The sequence below is a fragment of the Homalodisca vitripennis genome, chromosome 1 (genome assembly GCF_021130785.1).
Source record: "Homalodisca vitripennis isolate AUS2020 chromosome 1, UT_GWSS_2.1, whole genome shotgun sequence".
NCBI classification, from domain to species: domain Eukaryota; kingdom Metazoa; phylum Arthropoda; class Insecta; order Hemiptera; family Cicadellidae; genus Homalodisca; species Homalodisca vitripennis.
Window position 1 is genome coordinate 110,811,881 of NC_060207.1, and position 15,402 is coordinate 110,827,282.

Here is a 15,402-nt window from a genome sequence, read left to right on the forward strand (position 1 = left end):
GTATTACAGCGTTTAATTGCGATGAAGTGAAAAGGTTTTTTGACAATCTGGAGGATCACATGCAAAAAGAAAAGTTTATGCCAGACATAATATACAATATGGAAAATATGGGTGTGACAACTGATCAGGATCCAGGAAAAGTTGTGTCATCAAAGGGCAAATAAGGGTTGGGTCTATTGTAAGTTGGAAGTGTGCAAAAAATAGTCACTGTTATATGTGCTATGAATACAGCTAGGAGCTAAATCCCACCTATGTTTATATACCCATGAAAAAAGATGTCACCGCAGCCAACAAAGGATGGACCTTCATGTGCTTTATATGCATGTTCCAACAATGTGTGAAATAACGAGTAATTTTTTGTGACCTGGTTAAAACACTTCTTTCATTATTCAAGGGCCAGTATTGACCGTGATAGTTCTGATTGTAGATAATCATACGAATTTTGTAACATTGGAATCTTATGACTTATGTCGAAAGCATAGCATTATGATGTTGTCAGTTTCCCCCTCACATTTTACATCAAATTCAGTCCTTTGATATGACCTTTTATTCTCCTTTGAAAAGTCTGTTCATATGAGAAGGTGACATTCTGATCAAGTCTACCTGTATGCAAAATTTTATTTCATATGACAGCAGAGCTGTTTAGAAAGCATACTCCAAAGTTGCAACAGTAGGGAATGCAGTATTAGGGTTTAAATCAACAGGAATATATCCCTTTAACCTGGCGTGTTCTCTAATGAAGACTTTCTTGTCACATATGTTGTTGCAGAGGGAAGATACCAAATTTGCCTTTGCCCATTGAGCAGTCGGCAGTGACCTTGCTAGTTGATATTGTCAGAGACCCTCAGTTGTCTGATTAGGCATTATTGACATTATTAGGCATTATAGACATTATTTCAAATTTTTGCTTGGATGAAAACCATCAACATCATCTTCCAAAGAATCTCAATGTTGATTGAAGCAATATCTCATTGTGGTACCTACAGAAAAAATAGTAGCAAATGAAAAAAATAAGAAGAACGAAAATGAAAAATTGTGTTTTATCTGAGGAGAATTTAGAAAAGATGATGAGTGGTATCGCTGCCTTACTTTGTAGCTTTAGAACCACACACTATGCTTAGGATATGATTCTCCCACAGACAAGTATAACAATTATTTTAATCAGTGTTTTACTGATTACATTAACAGTTTTCTCATAAACTTTTATGAAAATCAAAGATTTGTTATTACTTTTTATTATTCAAGGGCTATCCAAAAAGTAGATTACGTTTCGGTTTGTAGCTGCTAGGGGCAGGACTATTGTGGCCAATTTGATGTTGAGTGTTTCTCCGTTCAGTGGCTTTCCAGCCGTGCTAGTGGGAGGTTACTGTCTCTCCTTGTTGTTTTACATTAGCAGTTTAAAATGTGTGTTGCAATGGAAAATTCAACCAGTTGTGAAGTGTGGTAGATTTTGTTGGCTTAGCGCAATAAACCAATTAACATTTATTTCCAACTCTATGAATTTTATGAGAACAATATGATTACTGAAGGTAAAGTGCGTCAGTGATGCATTAGATTTAAAAATAGTCGAACTAATAACATACCAATTAATTACTTGAACCTTATACAGAAGACCTTATATGAACCTTATATGAAATTTGTGCTAAGCATTGTGACCAATAACATTATCTCTAAAGGTGATGAGAAGATTAAAGAAGACCAGCGATTCACAATAACAGAACTCTCACTTAGTTTTCTTCAAATTTCAAAGAGTTTGTTACACGATATTGTTATGCAGAAGTTAGGTTACCATAAATTTTGTGCAAGATGGGTACCGAAAATCTCAACAGAAACCCATAAAAATCAGCATATGCTGCTTCATTGACATTTTTTGACACTTATAGATGGGTGACTCAATGCTACCTTACTAAATACCACCTGTTTCCAGCAATGAAGACCTGGCTTGTGACACAGTGCTTTGATGACGATGTAAAACTGTGGAAGAGTGTAACTACCTGGTTGAAGTCTAAGGTGGCAGAATTTTATAATGCTGGAAATTAAAAACTAATTCACCACTATGATTAGTGCCTAAATTGTTGTATGGTGACTATGTGAAAAATAGTGTTTTAGTGTAATTTTCAAATGTATATAATACAATGTTTTCTTGTACTTTGTTTTTTATTTATATCAAAATCTATTCTACTTTCTTGATAAACTTCATATTTTGAAATGTACAATGTATTAGTACATTAAAAATACTTATTTAATTTTATTTAAAAGTACTTTTAATGAAGGAAACAGGATTTTTCCGGACATTTGCCATCGTTCAGTGAAACAAGAAAACAGTAACACTACGTTTCGAGATCTGCAATCCGATCTCTTCTTCAGGTAAAGAACTAAACCTAATACATAATTACAAACTAAGTTAAAATAAAACAAATCTTACTAAAAGCATTGTGGCACGCCTAAGTCAGGAATCACAACCTACATGTTGTTGTCAACTTCACTAACACTAAAGACATGCACTTAATACAAAACTATACAAAACACTAATCATTAAAAGTAAACTACGGAATACAGGTCACAATGCGTCTTCACTCGTCTACTGACCACCTACGACTGACCAGAGGGACTAGCCAATGGCAATCGTGACGGCTGGCTAAAACAAGATGGCGGAAATACAAGGGAAGGGGAACAGGAATGGGCCCTTTCGTTATTATTGGTTCATGCGAGATGAACTTCTTAAAACCATATTGTGACTCCGCATTGGTTTATTACAAAATATCCGATCCGTTTGATACTTTTGGTTTTCTCTTTAGTTCATTTTTTTAGAATTGGCAACCAAAGCGGCCTAATCTCGACTGATGGTTGACTGATTGGTTGGTCTGCCAATTTAATGTATGTTGCCTCAATTAATTTCCTTTTGAAGAAATGTGGTTCCCGATGTATTATGTGGGCTTCATCCCAATTCATATGATGGTCTTCGGACCAACAATGGTGTGCAATTTTTGACTTTTCTGTGAAACCCTTTCTCGTGTTTTCTTTGTGTTCTTTTATCCTTACGTTTAGTGGTCTTTTTGTCTCGCCTATGTATTCCCTATTGCAGCTACATTTATACTGTAAACACAGTTTTTTTGGAAATCCTGTGTGCCATTTTTTGGTTTTGTTTTTACGAGACTTTGTCTAAGAGTGTTGTGTGTTTTAAACGCGGTTCTAATGTTGTACTTTCTTCTACCTACTCTTCTAATTTTTCTCCGATAATCCCGGCACATAAGGGATTGACATAAACGCAAATTTATCACAAATCTGTTTTTCTGACTCAGGAATGATTCTTCTGGTTCGTTTGCACTTATTAATTACTAATTGAGGGTATCCATTGCTTCTGAGATCCGATTCAATTTTCTTAAATTCTTCTTTTAGTCCATCTTTATCTGAGCACAAGCTCTTTGCTCTATCAAACAACGAGTAGGCTACTCCTTCTTTGACAGATTTTTGATGGTTGGATTGATATAATTTAAATATTTTCCTGTGTGTGTTATCTTTTCGAAAAAACAGTTGTCTTAAGGACATCCCTATCTCTTAATACACACACATCCAAAAAGGGAAGCTTGTTTTGGACTTCCACTTCCATTGTGAGGCGGATGGAAGGAGAAATACTATTAATGTGATTCAAAAAATTATTTAATTCAATGTCTCCATGAGAAAAAATAACAAAGGTATCCATCCACATACCTCCACCAAATCTTCGGTTTGAACTGAGCTGAAGCTAAAGCTTTTCGCTCGAATTCCTCCATAAAGATATTGGCGAAAATAGGAGACAGTGGAGAACCCATTGCCATCCCCTCATCTTGACGGTAAATTTTACCCTCTAACTCAAAATAATTGCATTGAGTGCATAGTTCTAACAGTTCCATAATTACTGGCACGGGAAGTTTAGTTCTATCCTTTAATGTTTGGTCTTCTTTGAGACGTGATTTAATAATTCCGAGAGTTTCTGGAAACTGGTACATTTGTAAATAGACTTTCGACATCAAAACTTACCAGTTTGTCAGTTTCAGTCAACTTTAGGGATTTTGACTTCTCTACGAAATCCCTGGAATTTTTGATGAAAGAGTCAGTTTTTCCTACCAATGGCGTTAAGATGTCCAAGAGGACTTTAGACAATTCCCTGCAAGGTGAATCACGAGAACTAATGATGGGCCGAAGAGGGATGGTAGGTTTGTGGATTTTGGGAAGGCCATACATATGGGGGATTTTTGAGTGGTGAGGAGTTAATTTAGATCTAAATTTATCTGAAAAAAATTCTTTATGTTTTCTTAAGGTGTTTGCTACTTTGCGTTCAAATGAATCAGTCGGGTCTTTATTTAAAACTGTATATTTGCCAGTATTTAAAGTTTCCGCAATCTTTTCTTTATACGCTACTGAGTCAAGTACCACAGTAGCGTTGCCTTGTCGGCAGGTAAGATTTTTGACCGTGTCGTCTTTCCCAAGGATCGACCTGGCCTTTTTCTCCTCTATTGTCAAATTGGGTTTTGTGGGAGGAATTTTTCTGAGTAAAAGACTGGCTCACAACGAAAAACCGGTCACACCCTGTTCCTCAGGTAACTGTGAAACAGCCGACTCGATTCCAGTTACGAAATCCAGTGCCTTTACCGATTTTTGTGCCACAGAAAAGTTTAAACCCTTGGATAAGACTGATATTTCCGCTTCATTCAGGATTTTTGAAGAGAAGGTTGATTACATTTTTATTATTTGCATCCGTATTCACGTTGCCCATCCTTAGGCAAATCACATTTTTTAGGCCTAATTTTTTCCAGTTTGGAGATTTTCTTTTTCTTATCTGTTTCAGAAACTTTTATACATCTATTTTGGATGCTTTCGAGAATGTTGTTGAATTCTGTACCGATCAGTGTTTTTAATTCAGTTTTTTTTACACTCAATACTATTTTTGGAGGAGGTATCTTTTTCACGATGATGATATGCAATTCTTTCTTTAAGTAAAGATTTAGAAGCAGAAGACAAAATTTTACTGGCTTTCCTACTATGAAAAAGGAGTTTTTTAGAGTTAACCCTATAGGCATAAGGTCTTCTTCAACCTTACATTTATGCAAGAAAGTTAAATGATTAAATGTGTTTAGGTTAATTTAAGATGCAAGCTCTCAAGGTCTTTGATTTGTTTACTGGTTCCGGGTCCGTACCGAGAATCAATTCTTTGTATTTAAAGTTTATTTTGACGATTAGTGTTTTGTGATAGTTTTGTATTAAGTGATTTTTCCGGACATTTGCCATCGTTAGTGAAGTTACAAGAAAACAGTAACACTACGTTTCGAGATTGCAATGATCTCTGACTTCAGGGTAAAGAACTAACGCTTTAGTAAGATTTGTTTATCTTACTAAAGCGTTGTGTGTAAGTTATGTCACAACCTACATGTTGTTGTCAACTTCACTAACAACAAAGACATGCACTTAATACAAAACTATACAAAACCCTAATCATTAAAAGTAAACTACGGAATACAGGTACTGCGTCTTCACTCGTCTACTGACCACCTACGACTGACCAGCAAATAGCCGGAAAAATCCTGTCACAATCGTGACGGCTTTAAAAAACAAGATTCGGAAATACAAGGGAAGGGGAACAGGAATGGGCCCTTTCGTTATTATTGGTTCATGCGAGATGAACTTCTTAAAACCATATTGTGACTCCGCATTGGTTTATTACAAATATCCGATCCGTTTGATACTTTTGTTTTCTCTTTAGTGCATAAATGTGGCAACCAAAGCGGCCTAAATCTCGACTGATGGTTGACTGATTGGTTGGTCTGCAATTTAATGTATAGTTGCCTAAAAACTCCTTTTTGAAGAAATGTTCCCGAGTAAAATTATGTGGGCTTCTGCTTCTAAATCATTTATGGTCTTCGGAAAGAATTGCATATCATCATTTTGAAAGATAGTGCCACAACGCTTTAGTAATATTTGTTTATTTTAAAAAACTTAGTTTGTAATTAAAAAACTGATCGGTAGTTCATTTACCTGAGAAGAGATCGGATTGCAGATCTCGAAAACGTAGTGTATAAACTGTTTCTTGTTTCACTGAACAGATAAGAAAAATGTCCGGAAATCTCCAAATCCTTGGAAAAATAACCTTTAAACAAAAAATGTGATTTGCCTAAGGATGGCAACGTGGAATACGGATGCAAAGTAAACAAATCAAAACCTCTGAGACTTGCAAAATCCTAAATGAAGCGGATACTAAACAGTCATTAATCCAAGGGGTTTTAACTTTTCTGTGGCACAAAAAGTAAGGTTGAAGACCTGGATGCCTATCGTAACTCTAATCGAGTCCTGTTTCATAGTAGGAACAGGGTGACCAGTAAAATTTTGTCTTCTGCTTCTAAATCTTTACTCAGAAAAATTGCATATCATCATCGTGAAAGATACCTCAATTTGACAAAATAGAGGAGTGAAAAAAACTGAATTGGGAAAAACACTGATCGGTACAGAATCTTCAACAACATTCCTCGACAAAGGCATCCAAAATAGATGTACTTAAAAGTTTCTGAAACAGATAAAGAAAAAGAAAATCTCCAAACTGGCAAATAAATTAGGCCTAAATAAAGAATGTGATTTGCCTAAGGATTTGCAACGCAATACGGATGCAACACTTAAGAAAACATTAATCACCTCTTTTTCAGAAAATCCTGAATGAAGAAATATCAGTCTATCCAAGGGTTTAAACTTTTCTGTCACCACTCAAAATCGGTAAAGGCACTGGATTTCGTAACTGAATCGAGTCGGCTGTTTCCCAGTTACACTGAGGAACATGACCTCGTTGTGAGGCCAGTCATTAGTTACTCGTGAAAAATTCCTCCCACAAAACCTTGACAATAGAGGAATTGTCTAAAGGCCAGGTCTTGGACATCCTTGGAAAGACGCCATTGGTCAAAATCTGACTCTTTCATCAAAGGCAATTCGCTACTGTGTACTTGTCAGTAGCGTATAAAGAAAAGATTGCGGAAACTTTAAATACTGGCAATATACAGTTTTAAATAAAGACCCGACTGAATCATTTGAACGCAAAGTACAAACACCTTAAGTGAAAACATAAAGAAATTTTTTTCGGATAAATTTAGATCTAAATTAACTCCTCACGACTCAAAAATCCATAAGTATGGCCTTCCCAAACATCCACAACCTACCATCCCTCTTCTGCCCAGTAATTAGTTCCTCGTGATTCACCTTGCAGGGAATGTCTAAAGTCCTCTTGGACATCTTAACGACATTGGTAGGAAAAACTGACTCTTATCATTCAAAAATTCCAGGGATTTCGTAGAGAAGTCATAAATCCCTAAAGTTGACTGAAACTGACAAACTGGGTTTTGATGTCGAAAGTCTATTTACAATATGTCAGTTCCAGAAACTTCGAGCGAATATTAAATCACGTCTCGGAAGACCAAACATTAAAGGATAGAACTAAACTTGTGCCAGTTATGTGGATGGATACCTTTGTTTAGAACTATGCACTCAATGCAATTATTTTGATTAGAGGGTAAAATTTACCGTCAAGATGAGTGGCAATGGGTTCTACCACTTCTCTCCTATTTTCGCCAATATCTTTATGGAAGGAATTCGAGCGAAAAGCTTTAGCTTCAGCTCAGTTTTTGGATTTGTGTGTATTAAGAGATAGGGATGATCCTTAAGACAACTGTTTTTCATGGAGACATTGAATTAAATAATTTTTTGAATTCACATTAATAGTATTTCTCCTTCAAAAATCTGCCTCACAATGGAAGTGGAAGTCCTAAACAAGCTTCCCTTTTTGGATGTGTGTGTATTAAGAGATAGGGATGTCCTTAGACAACTGTTTTTCGAAAGATAACACACACAGAAGAATTTAAGAATTATCAATCCAACCATCAAAAATCTGTCAAAGAAGGAGTAGCCTACTCGTTGTTTGATAGAGCAAAGAGCTTGTGCTCAGATAAAGATGGACTAAAAGAAGAATTTAAGAAAATTGAATCGGATCTCAGAAGCAATGGATACCCTCAATTAGTAATTAATAAGTGCAAACGAACCAGAAGAATCATTCCTGAGTCAGAAAAACAGATTTGTGATAAATTTGCGTTTATGTCAATCCCTTATGTGCCGGGATTATCGGAGAAAATTAGAAGAGTAGGTAGAAAGTACAACATTAGAACCGCGTTTAAAACACACAACACTCTTAGACAAAGTCTCGTAAAAACAAAACCAAAAAATGGCACACAGGATTCCAAAAACTGTGTTTACAGTATAAAAATGTAGCTGCAATAGGGAATACATAGGCGAGACAAAAAGACCACTAAACGTAAGGATAAAAGAACACAAAGAAAACACGAGAAAGGGTTTCACAGAAAAGTCAAAAATTGCACACCAATTGTTGGTCCGAAGACCATCATATGAATTGGGATGAAGCCCACATAATACATCGGGAACCACATTTCTTCAAAAGGAAATTAATTGAGGCAACATACATTAAATTGGCAGACCAACCAATCAGTCATCCATCAGTCGAGATTAGGCCGCTTTGGTTGCCAATTCTAAAAAATGAACTAAAGAGAAAACCAAAAAGTATCAAACGGATCGGATATTTGTAATAAAACCAATGCGGAGTCACAATATGGTTTTAAGAAGTTCATCTCGCATGAACCAATAATAACGAAAGGGCCCATTCCTGTTCCCCTTCCCTTGTATTTTCCGCCATCTTGTTTTAGCCAGCCGTCACGATTGCCATTGGCTAGTCCCTCTGGTCAGTCGTAGGTGGTCAGTAGACGAGTGAAGACGCATTGTGACCTGTATTCCGTAGTTTACTTTTAATGATTAGTGTTTTGTATAGTTTTGTATTAAGTGCATGTCTTTAGTGTTAGTGAAGTTGACAACAACATGTAGGTTGTGATTCCTGACTTAGGCGTGCCACAACGCTTTAGTAAGATTTGTTTTATTTTAACTTAGTTTGTAATTATGTATTAGGTTAGTTCTTTACCTGAAGAAGTGATCGGATTGCAGATCTCGAAACGTAGTGTTACTGTTTTCTTGTTTCACTGAACGATGGCAAATGTCCGGAAAAATCCTGTTTCCTTCACAATCCTTCCATCGTCAAAAATAACCTTTAAATACTTTTTAAATGTTTTATTTCCCCAATTAGAATTATAGGAAATTATCTGATCGCCATTACCCTTATAGTGGAGAAATACTGATCAAAGCCCATTTTATGCATTTGGATCTTTTTTATGAAAATCAAGCATATATTTGATATATATATATATATAAAATTTGTTGATACTATATTAAATTACTATGCAAATAATGTATTTTATTTTGTTATCAGGTTACAAAGGTATTTCTTTTTTAATTACTCCCCTAAATGATCAGAGTTACCCCATTCTCCCCTACAACATTCCAAGTTGAGCAGAACACATCTATACTTGTTTTCATGTAGTCTATTTGTTTTTGTCTATTTTTTAAAATTAAAATTTATATTTTAGTACTTTATTTAGTACTTATTCTAATCAATGAAATATAAATTCAAAATTGGTTGTTCATTTGAACTAGTACCTTACCTGATTGGGCTTTTAGTATTGCAATAAAACTTCATATTTTCAGTTTAAACAAACAATAACAAATGACTGTCAAGTTGAGGTGCACTATGACGGTAAGACGTCAACAGGAATTGTATTATAAAGAAGACACTGGAAAAGGATAGTTGGAATTAAAGAAAATAATGTATTAATTGATTAATATTGTAATGTGTTTAGTTGTCATCACAATAAAAGATTTATACAAATCTAATACTACAGATACTAATTGAGTGGTGTGAATAAAAATTAGATTAATTTTGAAGAATTATCTCAGAGCATTTTCACAAAACAGAGTAAAAAAGACTTAAGGAGAATATTCTTATTTTTTCTTCACGGAGAATTTACTTGCTGAATTTACTCATGTGGTGCAAGTTAAAATTATGCTGTTGTGCATTTTGAGGATGGTTGAAAGGTGTTATCAATCATGGAGCAATACCATATCCTGAATCCACCAGCAGACAAGTCTGAACCACAAAATAGAGAAATAACTCCTCTAGCTTGACTTCTTCACCATGTCTTAGCATCATGCACTTTGCAGGTGACTCTGTTCTTTTGCTGGTACTCTTTAAATAATTTTATTCACCAATTTCATTACATCACAAGTTGCTTGGACATTTATGCTCAGATAAACTTTGCGGTTGATGTATACATATCCATATAAGCATGGTTTATTTATTTCAACTTGAGCATAGTCATTTACTACGACTGCAGGAGTATTAAAACGGGTCTGCCACAACAACTTTGCATCGTTGACGTCTTGTATTGTATTTGAAAAGTGGATCCAATTTTGTGTATTTTCTACAGTACTATCAAATTCAAATTCAAATGGTTTATTGTCAGAATACAATATGTATATAACAACGTCATATTATAAATAATCTATAGCTTACTTTAAATAGCCTTACTTCTTATCACAGTTAAAAATTCATCAACAGTGTACAAACATGAATCTACTAACATTTTCTTTACAACATTTTTAAAGTTTGATCTGTTTAATACCTTGATATGATTGGGCAAAGCATTGTAATATTTGATTCCCTGATATCTAAAACTGACTTGAGTGCTAGCAAAGTTACATTTTGGTACAACTACATTATTTCTATTACGAGTACTATAACTATGAACATCACATTGATTAATAAATAATGATAATATTTGTAATAAATAATATCCATATATGCATTAATGGTTTTACATAACATTTGCCTTATGTACCCATAAGTCGTCAGCAATGCTACTTTGAAATCAGTATCACCAGTGAAATGCAGAAAAATCTCTGGCTTCTTTCTAATGTAGGTGACAGAGCTCTATCTCAATTCTCATGACTTTCCGGTAAAATTCTCAAATGGGAAAATCAACACTCTTTAGCACCACAAACAATCATGAACAACATCAAGATGATTATTGACTTAAAGTGAGCATGTTTACTTCACATTATTAGAGAATATTCAAAAACTCAAAACTGGCTCAAAGTTAAAACTCAGTATTATTCATTTATATTTTAAGAAAATATTCATCTTGGTTAATTCTTTATTTTTAATCACCAAAATGAGATTATTCTTAAAAAATATGAGTTTGATCATTTACTTAGTTTTATTTCCTCTACTTAACAATATTTATTTGTGTACACATATTGTAAAAAATAAAGGGAACAAAGAATAAAAAATCACGTCAAATCTCAAAAATTTTCATCTAGAACTGGGTTTTAATTTAAAGGAAGAAGATTTGCATGCTGGAGGAGTCATAATTGATGGTAAGATGTAGCTGTGTGAATCTGTTCACCGTTTGTTCATCCAGATTGAGTACTTGCTTTATAAGCTGTTTTGTTGTTGTTCAAATTATAGATGAATGTTGAGTGTCCCCATGTTGTTAGATGTAGATATGATTTTAGTTGGATATAGGCCAAGACCCACATTGGTTACGGCATTTGATGTGAACCACCTGTGTCAATGAATATATGGCTGTTGCGTGGGTGTGAATGCCCCACATTGTTTTTTGTCGATTGTTGATTGTGTAATGTTAATTAAAATTGTTTTAATAACCCCACTTTGATGTGACAATTATGATGTGTGAATGTTATTGTAATTAAAACGTAAACATTTATTTCATCTTATGTTGCTAGCACATAGTGTTCACAGATTTAGTAAAGTACTATTTCCAATGATATGAAGACTTCTGACTATCACTTCACTTTAAAATGCGTTGTTGACAAATAAACATAAATTCTCACTCCGGATTCACTTTAGCAACTGGCAAATACGAAAGCACATGTTTCTATACCAAGCTGACCGTTACAATCTTGTTGTAACTACCTTCTTGGCCTACTTCCTGATTCTCTTCCTCCTTTACTCCCACCAATGTGATGAAGATCTAATGTAAGTTATTATAATTCCAGATTTATTTAGTATAAGTTTCAATTAATATTTCCAATCCAATTTTAATGAAATCTTTTATTTTAATTTGTTTTAAATTTATTCAGATATGATTATGCAATAGTGATTTCCGCTTGCTAAAATTCCCCACCAATACTTACTTTTTCAAATATTATTTCGTAACATTACTGACTGATGCATTACAATTATCACCCAGATTCTTTTTTTAAATTGTATTCTGTAATATGTTAGGTTTTAGAATGGAATTAGCCTGTTCCAATTATCCTCATGACAGAATGTTTTCTGCATGTCTGCCGATAATATCCAATAAAACACAAAATATTAGAATACAGAACACTATATTCTCAATACTGTGTATGTATGGCCTTAAGCATTATAATGTGGGCTTGTGAATGCGATAACTGGTGTACATTTAAAAGTTGATTCACAACAAAATTGGAATGGAACTTGTGTTTAACTACTTTCCAACATAGACTACTTTTCACATTGACATACTTTTTAGGAATATGAAGCATTTAAAATAATTTTACTCACTTATTTTTTATAACTTATCCTTGAAGCTTCCAAGATGGCGATCAGTTTTTGAAAATAAATAGGCATCAAATAGGCCTTAGTTATTAGGCATCAAAGAGCGAAATTTAAAGCATGCTCTACATTCTCAGGTTATTTACAGCATGTTTTGTTTCGTACATGATATTTCATAGTTTCAAGATAGCAGCCATACAATTTTGAGAAGTACACTTTAATATAATGTAAATATAGTTAAACATGATATTTGCCATGTGATTAAACACAGTCAGGATGATGTATCTAAATGGATTCATTGCTTTGTAGAAGGTAAAAAGGCCTTTGTACACCAACTACATAGATCAGTATTTGTATAGTCCTTTTGGATATAAGCAACACACACTTTTGTTGGACACTTCACAGTCCTGGAATTTTAAATATTAAATACTAAATAGGAAAATAGTTTTTTAAATTATCTAATGTTTCAGAAAGAGTTTTCTTTTATATTATTCAAGCTGATTGAAAGCTTTGCATAGGTGTTAACAATGTTGAACGTTTCAAATCGAGAACACTTGATAGTTAACTTAACTTATGTGGGTGAAAAACAACCATACTGTTTTATCTCTCATGACTCAATACTCAGTCCAGTCCTTTTCCTGTTATACGTCAGCGACGTACATTCATCGCTACAGCATTGTAAAATCGTGCAGTATGCTGGATGACACCACTCTCTGTTACAGAGATAATTCACAAGAAGTTTTGGAGCAACAAATCTTTGCTGATCTCAACAATTGTGTTCAATACTTCAAAAGCCTCAACCTTCAAACAAACTCTTCAAAATCCAACATGCTGAATTTCGCACTGTGCCCAGTGAACTCTCAATGTGGGTCAGCTGTCATGTTGGCAGATTCCATACTAGAGGACATCTACTCCTCAAAATTCCTTGGAATACTCCTCGATCGAGGGTTGACATGGAATAATCACATTGGCCATGTTTGTGCCAAACTGTCCTCACAAATATATGTTTGAGGTCCTTGCCCGATACTGCCCTAGCCAGGTACTGATTACAACATATTATGAGCTAATTCACCTCCACCTTTGCTATAGAATGGCTAAATGTTCCCTAACCACGGGATGTGACATACACGGATATGAGACTCGAGGCAAAGATAACTATCGTACTGGAAGACACAGAATGGTGGTTTATAAGCACTTACATTTTCAGGTTGGTGTTCATTTCACCAACAGATTACCCAATACTACGAAAAATGCTCAATCACCAAAGGCGTCAAAAACTCGTTTGAAGCACTTTGTTGTCAAATGCATTCTACAACGTTGACGAGTTTCTGGTGTTTAACTGAGAGACCACCCAATTCAATGACTGACTTCAGTGCTGGAAGTGGGTTGAAATTAGATGAATGAGACTTGAATGTATGAAAAATGCTGTAGATTAGTTGTGGTGGTAATGTGATGTGATTGTTTAAATTTTTAGAATAAATTATGACGTTTATATACAATGTGCGATTGTTACGAGCAATAAAGATTTTATTTTATTTGATTTAAATTAATTTAGGAAACCAATTATAATTGGCTAAATTGCAAATTTAAAGAAAATGTTTACGTTTTAAACTACCTAGAAATTTTTTTCCCCCAAATATTGAAATTTTAGCATTTGCTGTCTGTTTTAGATGAAACAGTACTGGAAGTTAACAAAAAGTTATGTCATACATTAATACTGCAAATATGTTTATTTTAGTCATGTTGAATGTTATCTTCTACAAGAGGCCTGCATCCTTGACTAAACCGTAAAAGATTGATGATGGGCATTTCAGTAGATTTTCTGGTGAATCAAACTCCTTGATTAGTCCTTGATCCAACACCACAACTCTGTAACACAGTACACTGTCCTTAATAAATATGTTTAACATAATTAAAATGATTATTAATCTAAAATAGTACTAAGTATTAATAAAATAATACTTTTCAAAATGGTTTATTTTTTGGACAATCATTTATTCAATGATTTTCAACCAGTTAAAATGTAGTAATTATCTCCTGTGGCTTTGGTGATAAACTTAGAACTTGAATTTAGAGTTTAGTTCCAGTTCACCTTCCTTTTATTGCCGTGTCTGGTATCTAACGCTGCTCAGACTTGACTCCTGAAATCTGGAGTCGTGTTCGTCTGAAGAGATCCAAAGAAAGTCGGCGACAAAGAAGCTCAAGAGACAGCATCAGATACCAGATGCTGCAATAAAAGGAGCTAAACTCAACATTCAAATTGAATCAATCCTTCCTACCATAGCTACGTTATGTGAAACTTAGAATATTGAATTCAAAATATGAAATGGCAGACAACTAAGTTGACATCCCATTCTTCAATTGACTTAGTACAAACCTGATTGTGGGGAAGTTGTTGGACACATGTTCAACACATAAATATAAGGTACTTACTAAAATACAATGATGAAGTGATTGACTATATGTCACTTTTATAATCCTCTTTATAGATTAGTTGGCAGTACAACAGAGGCAATCCCTGTAGATTGTAAATAAAGTTATTACGCTATTGACTTTGAATTGTGTAATGTATGTTAACGCTGAATTCTTTAACAAAGAAAACTTTTTTTACTTTATTGAGCTGTAAAATGATTACAAAATTTGTTATGATCAATTGTCAATAGAGTGTCTTTATAACAGTAATATAGTTATCACTGTAGGTTGTAAATTCCTGTAATCAGAAAAGTATGTCATTTATTTAATTTTATACCTTAGCACCATAAGGTATAAAACTATATAATAAAGGTATAAAAATATATAAGTTATACATTTTTATAATATATAAAGTTTGATTTAAGCACCAGTTTGATATATTTACAGGAAAAATTTAAAACCTATTCAATGAAATAAGT

General features: G+C 34.1%; 1 protein-coding gene across 3 annotated transcripts in view; it reads right to left on the minus strand.

Annotated features, from left to right (window-relative positions):
- Positions 1-10,407: 10,407 nt before the first annotated feature.
- Positions 10,408-15,402, minus strand: part of LOC124369150 (multidrug resistance-associated protein 1-like) — a 54,113-nt gene continuing 49,118 nt past the window's right edge. For all 3 annotated transcript variants that reach the window (XM_046826944.1, XM_046826936.1, XM_046826957.1), the window contains one exon: positions 10,408-14,380. In XM_046826944.1, the coding sequence (XP_046682900.1) occupies positions 14,269-14,380 (112 nt within the window). In that variant the 3' untranslated portion in view covers positions 10,408-14,268. The remainder of the gene's footprint in view (positions 14,381-15,402) is intronic.